The sequence below is a fragment of the Rhinopithecus roxellana genome, chromosome 4 (genome assembly GCF_007565055.1).
Source record: "Rhinopithecus roxellana isolate Shanxi Qingling chromosome 4, ASM756505v1, whole genome shotgun sequence".
In the NCBI taxonomy this organism is placed as follows: Eukaryota; Metazoa; Chordata; class Mammalia; order Primates; family Cercopithecidae; genus Rhinopithecus; species Rhinopithecus roxellana.
The window spans coordinates 2,578,776-2,588,772 of NC_044552.1; the positions used below are offsets into that span (position 1 = coordinate 2,578,776).

Genomic DNA, 9,997 nt, shown 5'->3' on the forward strand with positions numbered 1-9,997 from the left:
AGAAAATAGATTTATTGATTGCCTAGGGTGGGGGAATGAGGATTGACTATTAATGGGTAGTCATTTCTTTGTGGAGGGCAAAATGTTCTAAAATTAGATTGTGGTAATGGCTGTTAATTGTACATTTTAAAGGGATGCTATGGTTTGAATGTGTCCCTTTCAAATTCAGGTGTTACCAATGTGATATTAAGAGGTGGGACCTTCAAGAGCTGATTAGGCCATGCGGGATCCTCCCTCATTAATGGGATTAAGGTGTTATAAAGAAAAGCTTCACACAGATTCAGTTAACTTGCTCTGCTTTTCTGCCATGTGAGGACACAGAAGGGCAGCCCTCACCAGACAATCAAACCTTCCATTGCCTTGATCTTGGACTTCCTATAAAAAGAAATTTCTGTTTTTTATAATTTACCCAGCCCATGGTATTCTGTTATAGCAGCACAAACAGACTAAGAGAGTAGGTGAATCATGTGAATTGTATTTTAATAAAGCTGTTTTAAAAATAAAATGGAAAGAATTATATATTAAACGATATTACATTTCTGTAACCTGCTTAACAATATATAAGAAACATTTACCTATATCAACATACATAGGCCTACCTCATTCTATTTAGTGATAAGGAGTAGCTACTTATCTGACGATGGCATTGGAGCTCCTTATGTAACTATGCCACAGTGTATTTAGCCAAGTCCTACTGAAGGACATCTAGGTGTTTCTAACTTTTCAATAATATAAACTGTGTTGGAATAATATATGTGAATATATATCACTGTGAACCCATGAACCCATCCAATCATTCCATGAGAATAAATTCCTGGATGTGGATATGCTGGGTCTAAGGATATGCACATTTTATATTAATATGTGTTTCCAGAAGGTTCTCCATAAATACTGCACTAATTTATAATCCCACCTTCTCCTTTCAAGGGTGTCTGTTTCTTCGAACCACAGTTCCATTGCTTGTAAATAGGTCAAAACAAAGCATAAAAATGGTCTCTCGATGATTTAGTAAAAATCATTGATGACAAAATGCTGGTCCATGTTATATTTTTCACAGTTCCACAGCAAAATAAGAACAATGTAATGGGTTTTTCACAAAGCTGAATTAATTCAATTTAAAGAACTGTCATTTATTTTTAGAGGAAGTAAATTTTAAATGTCAATGTGTTCAGAAAGACTTTTATGGTATCTCCCTTGACTACCATGTCTTCTCTCTCCAGGTGCTGGCCCTCTTTCATTGCAAGTTTCCCACTTCTCATTTCAATAGATGTTATCAACATCTTCTCCATCTAAGACACACATACCAGAGGAAGTCTCCTCAGTGTCTCCAGAAGCAGTAAGAACACAAAGAACACATGCATCTTCCACTCGGTAATGTCTTCCCAGGAGTCTTTTAATTTCTTTTCTTTTCTTTTTTTTTTGAGACAGCGTCTTGTTCTGTCACCCAGGCTTGAGTGCAGTGGTGTGATCTCGGCTCACTGCAACCTCTGCCTCTTGGGTTCAAGTGATTCTCCTGCCTCAGCCTTCCGAGTAACTGGGATTACAGGCATGCACCACCACGCCCGGGTAATTTTTGTATTTTTAGTGGAGACAGGGTTTCACCATGTTGGTCAGGCTGGTCTCGAATTCCTGACCTCGTGATCCGCCCACCTCGGCCTCCCAAAGTGCTGGGATTACAGGCATGAGCCATCGTGACCGGACTCATTTGATGTCTATTGATTTTACCTGTTGGCCCAAGGGGCACTTTTCTTTCCTGCCCAGTCTTTGAAAGACCTCAGGACTCTGCCCTCCACTTCCTACTCTTTTTTTTTAGAGACAGGGTCTGCATATGTTGCCCAGGCTGGGGTGCAGTGGCTATTCACAGGCACAATCAAAGGGCATGGATTCAAGCAATCCTCCTGCCTTAGTCTCTCCAGTAGCTAGGACTACAGGCACCTGACGCTGTGCCCAACCTCCCAATCTCTGCAGCAAAGCCTTGCTGTACTGTGATAAAAGTTTATATCTTGTTGGAGGGAGCAAAAGGTATGAAAGAAGAGAAAATGCCTGAATTGGTTCTTGATAAATGAGCTTCCAGTGGACAAGGAGAAAAGGACATTCTAGGCAGAGGGAAAAGCATACACAAGACAGGGAAATGAAACCACATCGTGTGTCCAGGAATATGAATTCCTCCAGTGTAGCAGAAACAGATTGGGGTAGACAGTGGAAGGTGCTGAGGTGAAAAAGTGAAGTATTTTGTGACAAGCAAAGGAGATTGATTCTATTTTGAATGCAACAGGAATCCTGTGTAGGATTTTTATCCATGGAAAAACATGAAAATCATCAGGAGGGTTTTCAGAAAAAATCACTCTTGGGTTCATGCAAGTGACAGGAGTGGATGGAAGGAACAGAACAGGGTGATCAGTTGCAATTATTGCAGTTGTCAAGGTGAGAAGTGATTAAACATGAACAAAGATGGCAACAGCGAAAATGGGGGAAGAAGTGGGTCCAGAAATATTAGAAAGTGCACTGTGAGAAGCAACCTCTCAGAGCTTCAGTTTGAAGATGGGAGGTCCTCTGGCTCTAAAATTATGACTCTGGGCAGGAAACATTTTCTTTAAGAAAAATGAATTAAGGCCGGGCGCGGTGGCTCAAGCCTGTAATCCCAGCACTTTGGGAGGCCGAGACGGGTGGATCACGAGGTCAGAAGATCGAGACCATCCTGGCTAACACGGTGAAACGCCGTCTCTACTAAAAAATACAAAAAAAAAAAAACTAGCCGGGCAAGGTGGCGGGCGCCTGTAGTCCCGGCTACTCGGGAGGCTGAGGCAGGAGAATGGCGTAAACCCGGGAGGCGGAGCTTGCAGTGAGCCAAGATCGCGCCACTGCACTCCAGCCTGGGTGACACAGCGAGACTCTGTCTCAAAAAAAAAAAAAAAAGAAAAGAAAAATGAATTAAAAATTAATTCATGAAACTTTTGGTACTTTCACAGTGAAAGTCATACAAATTTTAAAAAAATATACAAGCATGTTTAATCACTTTCTGGAATTACTCTAACGTTTGAAGTTCGTCAGAGGCTAAGTAGAAATCGCAGTGGCTAGGTTATGGTGGTGTCTGTCACGATCAGGTTTTCATAATTCAGTTAGGGATTCTTCCATGCTTGTAGTGGGACTTAACATAGCTCCTTAACACTGTGTTTACACAGCTAAACCAATATCAGTTCCTTGTGTTAAGGGTTAATTATTTCTGTGTCTCAGGGCTACATAGGAAATAATGAAAAACCATCCAAACAAACAAGAAAGTAATCAAAAACTCAGTGGACATGAAATCGGAATTGGCACAAGGAGAAAGCCTAAAAGCAACGATGTGCTTTTCGCTGTCTCCGTCTATCTGTTCTTCTTCATGGACAGTTACTGCCCATCCTGTCCCTGTAGAGTAAGCAGAACCAAGAAAGGAGTCTTTACATACAACATATTACATGTCACATATGTGCATATGTTATATATATGTGTGTTATATATGTATATAAAACATATAACAAAAGAAAAGGAGATTGGGAGCCCGAGGCAGGCAGATCACCTGAGGTCAGGAGTTCGAGACTAGCCTGGCCAACGTGGCAAAACCCCATCTCCAATAAAAACACAAAAATTAGCTGAGTGTGGCTGTAGGCACCTGTATTCCCAGCCACTCAGGAAGCTGAGGCAGGAGAATCACTTGAACTCAAGAGGCGGAGGTTGTGGTGAGCCGAGATTGCACCACTGCACTCCAGTCTGGGCCACAGCGAGACTCCATCTCCATCTCGAAAAAAATAAAAAAAAAGAAAAGAAAAGAAAAGGAAGGAGACCCTATCTGATGCTCACAGTTCATGCTAAAGGTAAAGATGCACATCATGTAAGTCATGTTGAACACTGTTTTCCTTCTTTCCAAATAAACTACTAAAAGCCAGTATCTGCGGTGACAGTAAGACAAGTATTTTCACAAGTTTATTTTGGTTTGCAAATCCATCATTTTTTGATCCTAGAGAAGCACTGAGTTACAAACAGGGTCTGATTTTGTCATTTAACATTTCCAAGTGGAGACTCTTGGAAGACTCTTGGACTTTTTCCAAATAGAAAAATTTTAATGATTTAACAATAGTAACAACAACAACAACAATAGCAAAATGCCCACATTGGAATTGAGAGCGAATCTGAATATTTTCAGTCTAAACGATGGCTTTTCACAAAGACTTTCTGTACATTACAACTTGGCATAGATGTAAATACCACAACCTCAGTGACCTCACAATTGTGTTATCAAAGCTACTATAACTACTTGGATTTGGAATCCAGGCCTTAGCAAGGATCTCTACCCATCTGTTCTTATTTAGAGACAGTCTGCCTTTGAGCTCTGCTGGTGACCAAAACCTAAATTGTAGCAGACAAAACACAGTCTTTTATCATGAAACAACATAAACCAGCCTTCAGTTTCCAGAGCAGAAATTTAAGGTTCTTCTCTTTTGAAAACTCAGAATGTCTTTCAAATATCTTACCCATGTGTAACACATTCTGGAAATTTTAACCCAATTTCATAATGAGTGTAGACTTGAGAACAGACATAGTTTAAAGACCAGACATATTTATAAGTTAATTAGATCTATGCCTCTCAGGGATATAGCAGTGTTCATATTCTACACACACATGAAGAATTTATATTTTCACACCAATAAGAAGTATACCTACATTAAGCCTTGGCAACATGGCGGGACTCATTTCTACAAAGCATCAAAAATTAGCCGGGCGTGGTGGCTCATGCTTGTATTCCCAGCTACTCAGCAGGCTGAGGTGAGAGGATCTCTTGAGCTAGGGGAGACTGAGGCTGCAGAGAGCCGTGATTGCACCACTGCACTTCAACTTGGGTGACAGAGTGAGACCCTGTCTCAGAAGAAGAAGAAAGAAGAAAGAAGGAAGAAGGAAGAAAAAGAAAAGAAGTGTATCTGTATTATTATATAGGTAATGATACTTGGGGAGGGGATGGGATGGTGAGTGGAATGCTCTATTTTTTCCTTGGGGGTACAGATTCAATGTGTTTCTACATTTTATGAACTTTATTTTATACCTCAGTGTCTTGGGGATAAAATTGTTTATCAATTTTAGGTAGAATTAAAAAGTTGTGAATTATAAGCTAACAACTATGCACAGAAATCATCAGCATTCCAAATAAGGTATTGCTTTAACTATGGACAGATGTTTTTTGTTTGTTTGTTTGTTTGTTGTGTGTTTTTGTTTATTTGTTTTTTGGTATGGATGTACTACATTTATTCTATAGCTTTTGGGAAACATATTTACCAAACAGCTTGAAGGGAATAATTTGTCAAGGCACCCTGGAGTTAAAACCTTCTTAAGTCAAATTATTGGCAGACGCATTTTGTGAATGTATTTGTCTATAGACATATAGGAAGAATTTCTTCAAAATGTGATTTTTTTCTAGTTTACCTCTAATAAATGTAATTTTAAATAGCAACTATACAAAGAACATTCAGAAATATGATTGCTTAAAAAGTTGGATTTTAAGAAGTAATTTACTCCCCTTCACTGACAATCAACTAGAATTTTCTTATCACGTATTTGGAAAAAACTGTGCAGGGTCCTTGGAGACCATCTCTTCCAATCCAGCCTCTCCTCTTTTATAACAGGCAAGGAATTTTGAGTTATTCTTATAGATGAATAACATTTCTCCGACTAGGAAGTTTTCCATGCTTTTTCTTATTATTATGCATTATTTTATTACTGTATCTTCTCACCACTTTAGACTAAAGTAAAAGTGAAGGGTAAGTCTATATATAGGTTTCAAGAAATTTGACTTAGAATATTTTAAAGTGGTGTTACTAAGAAACATAAATATTTCATGCAAGCAAGCATGTTCATTTCATTTTAAAGATACTGCTGAACTACTGAACCCTAAGCCTTATGCATTTATGAAAACTGTGAAAGAAATTATTATTCTAATAGCTATACAGTGTTTAATTAATGATAATCATACCTTTCCCAGATCAGATTTCCAAAGTCAAGTGCTTGGGGCTAGAAAAGAAGGTATATGCATGAATCGACTCTCATTCTATTTTCAGATTATTTTTAAATTGAATTTCCTCCTTGCAGACTGTCATTAGTCTAGTTATGCTACTAGGAGACAAGAAGACATTAAGGAATCTTGGAAGCAGGAGGGACATGCATTCACTCAAGAAAGATTCATTAGTGCCTGATCAGTATCAGGCAATGTAGTAAGAATTGGAGATACAAAGATTAAAAAACAGTGCCTGTCCTCAAGGAGGTAACTGCACAGGATGAAAGGCAAATATAGAAGCAAATAAATATAATAAAATGCTTTGAAATATGATAGTAGAAGGTATAAGATCAACCCTACCAGCATGGTGGCAGAGGTTGGGGATGGGAGGTCATGAAGAGCTTCAGGAGGAGTGACCTTGAGTGTCTTGTAAAATGGGTACACATTTATCATGTGACCCAGGAGAGGGAGAAGGAAAAGTCCGGAAGGAGAGGAAAGAGTAGGTGCAAAGGCATGGAGCTAGGGACAGAATGGGCCTGGGGAACAAGTCCTAAGGTTTGTCTACGGGGTGAGTGTGGGGAGAGACAAGACTGGAGGAGTTAGCAGAAGTCAGCTCCAAGATGGGCCACGACAGCATGCTAAGTAAGGATTTAGGTTTTATTTTATTTTGTTTTGTTTTTTGTTTTGTTTTGTTTTGTTTTATTTTATTTATTTTATCTTTTGAGATGGAGTTTTGCTCTTGTTGCCCAGGCTGGAGTGCAGTGGCATGATCTCAGCTCACCCTGCAATCTCTGCCTCCCGGGTTCAAGCTATTCTCCTGCCTCAGCCCCCCGAATAGGTGGGATTACAGGCATGTGCCATCACGCCTGGCTAATTTTGTATTTTTCGTAGGGACGGGGTTTCTCCATGTTGGTCAGGCTGGTCTCAAACTCCTGACCTCAGGTGATCCACCCGCCTCGGCCTCCCAAAGTGCTGGGATTATAAGCGTGAGCCACCGCATCTGACCAGGATTTTATTTTATAATAATAATTGAAATAACTTATATCATGCACTTATTCCGAGTCAGCATTAGTATGAGCACTTTATGTATATTGAGTTTATTTAACCCTCACAACAACTCTACAAAATAAGTACAGTCATCCTCAGCATTAGTGGGGGATTGGTTCCAGGACTTCCCTCGGATACCAACACCCACGGATGTTCAAGTCCTTTATAGAAAATGGTGTAGTATTTGCATACAATCCATGCACATCCTTCCGTATACTTTAAATCACTTGTAGATTATTCATAAATACCTAAAACAATGTTAATGCTATGTAAATAGTTGTTGTACTGTATGTTTAAGGCATAATAACAAGGCCAGCAAAATAAATAAAAAATAAAAGAAAGATTTTTATATGAAAAAGGGGACAAGAACAATGGATTAGCACTTTTAAGTGACATTAATGTATTTGTAGAAAATGGGAGAAAAAAGTATTTCTACATATTAGTCCAAAGTGATCATGAGTTCACCAGACCAATAGGAGAGGGTAACAGGGAGGGCATCCCAGGAAGAGGGAATGGCACAGGTAAAGGCATGGAGGTGTGAGAAGCCTGGAAGAACTGAGCCCTGAGAGTCATTTGGCTTAGCAGACCCAAGAGCCCATGAGTGACAGGCACTGGCAGAAGAGAAGAGAAGAGGATGACATTAGAGGGACAGGATAGACTATAAACTAAAGGGTTTTGCACACGAAGGGAAATTTTTTCCTTGGCAAGATAGGTGGCAGTGTGGAGGAGAAACTTGTTAGGATCCTGGGAGGAGAGGCAGAAAGACCCCATAAAAGGTAATGGGTCTCAGTAGGGTGTGGTGGGTTACAGGTGTAACCTCAGCACTTTGGGAGGCCGAGGCGGGTGGATCACAAGCTCAGGAGTTCAAGACCAGCCTGACCAACATGGAGAAACTCTGTCTGTAATAAAAAAATACAAAAATTAGCCGGGCATGGTGGCGCACACCTGTGATCCCAGCTACTCAGGAGGCTGAGGAGAATTGCCTGAACCTGGGAGGCGGAGGTTGCAGTGAGCTGAGATCGCGCCATTGCACTCCAGCTTGGGTGACAGAGCAAGACTCCGTCTCAAAAAAAAAAAAAAAAAAAAAGTAATGGGTCCCTATACACAGACAGTGGCAGTTTCAGGATGGAAAGCAGAAAACAGTGTTAAGATGGGTGGCCATTTGGGCACAAGCTTTCCCCAGGGCACCAGGTACTAAGTCTGGAGTCAGCCTTCACTAGATTCTGGTTTGCTTGTTTCAAAATGTACTCCAAGAGCCCAACAGATGTGCCCTACATGAAGTAGGTGCTGTAACTGGCACTTAATAGTGTCTTGCACAGTGCCTGCTGAGACCAAGTGTGTGCTCCTTGAACAGTAGCTCCAAAAATGACCCTCTGGAAAGGTAGCTATAAGTCCCAGTTTGCTGGGCTTCAGCCAGAGTCTTTGGGAAAATGTATTAATAGGGTTTCCTTTCACTCTTAAAAGCATAATTTTGATGACAAATTATATGGTAGCCTTATCTTTGGGTGTAACCCCTCCGAAGTGGACCCTTGAGGGTTGCTAGTGCTGTCTGTGCAATCTGGAGAGTGGTAAGGATGCAAAGAAATCATGGACCTCATTTCCGCCTCAACCAACTCATCCCTTTAGGTCTTGCTCTGGAAAAAAGTCCTCATAATGTCTCCAGAATTACAGGGCATGCAACTTTGAGGAATTAGGGAAAAGAGTATTGGAACGAAACTCTTGAAAACTAAATTCTACCTTTGCTGTGCCCCCAAATTAGCTGTGCAGCCTTGGGCAAGTCGCCTCTCTGGGCCTCATGATCCTCATCTATGAATCGAGAGGACGCAGCCAGATGGTTCTGAGATCTCTCCCAGCTTTAAGAAACGACCAAAGGGCCTATTTTCCAGAAGCCAATAATATATGGCAGTTCCTAGGGACTCCAACCTTCTCTCGAGAATCACGGTCAACCCTCGCTCTGTGCAGAACACACTGCTCATCCCGTTATTCCGTGCCTCTACCCTGGGGTGTGATCACCTTCGCAATCTCTTTAAACTCCAAAGGCTCTCAAAATTGATCCTATAGCCATATATCTGTATCTATACTTTCTATCGATATAGATAGATATATTTTGATATTTTTCCATCTATCTGTCTAGTCCCGGTTAAGACAGCAGTTAAACACCGGCAGAATAAAGTTGCTCCCACCTGTTAACTAGGCTAGCTGTGGACCTCGACCCACCCTGCTCCAGCCAACTCTTGTCGCCCCCAAGCATGGGAATCGCGAGACCTCCCAGGCAAAAGGCTTTATGTCTGTCTGTCTGTTTGTTTATTTATTTATTTATTACCTTGCATCCCTCTTTCCAAACCTTCTTGGGCGCGGGGACATGTCTCCGGTCTTCAGTAGGTTGGGAAGGTCCGCAGCCCATGCTGCGCGCGCGCGCGCTCGCTCCTCCTCCACGGGCTTGGCCGCTGTGCGCCGCCGCCAGCGTTCCCTGCCGTGCTCAGGCACCGGTGGTCCCGCGCTCCTGGGCCCTGTGCCCCTGCCCCTGCGCTCAGGCGCCACGCGCCTCTCCCACTTGCCGCGCTTAAACCCCGGGCACGACGCACTGGGTTTCTGGGCAGTTGCCAGGAATGGTTGCCACAATAAATTACGTCATGCAGACCTGGGACCTGGGCGGCGATGGGACTCTGGTAACTGAAAACTAGAAGGTTGGAGGCGTTTAAATCACAGCTAGGATGCAAATGGCAGCCCTAACCAGAGCGAGGGGCCAGGGGAAGGCCCGCTGCCTGGCTGCGTTACTTTGAAAAGTACCAGAGTCGCAAGCATCTTGCGGGAACCTCTTATTTTTCCTCTTTGTAAAACACGGTGTGTGTGACACGCCCCTACCCCTGGTGCCTGGACCACACCCTTGTTTTTAGACACTGTCTGAACTGTGTAGAAGGCGATCGTGTG

The 9,997-nt window shown here is 42.0% G+C and overlaps 1 protein-coding gene across 1 annotated transcript in view; it reads right to left on the reverse strand.

Annotated features, from left to right (window-relative positions):
• Positions 1 to 9,677, reverse strand: part of STMND1 (stathmin domain containing 1) — a 28,309-nt gene extending 18,632 nt beyond the window's left edge. Inside the window, exon 1 of the mRNA XM_010352729.2 lies at positions 9,390 to 9,677. Within this exon, the coding sequence (XP_010351031.2) occupies positions 9,390 to 9,470 (81 nt within the window). The 5' untranslated portion in view covers positions 9,471 to 9,677. The remainder of the gene's footprint in view (positions 1 to 9,389) is intronic.
• Between the last annotated feature and the right edge of the window lie 320 nt (positions 9,678 to 9,997).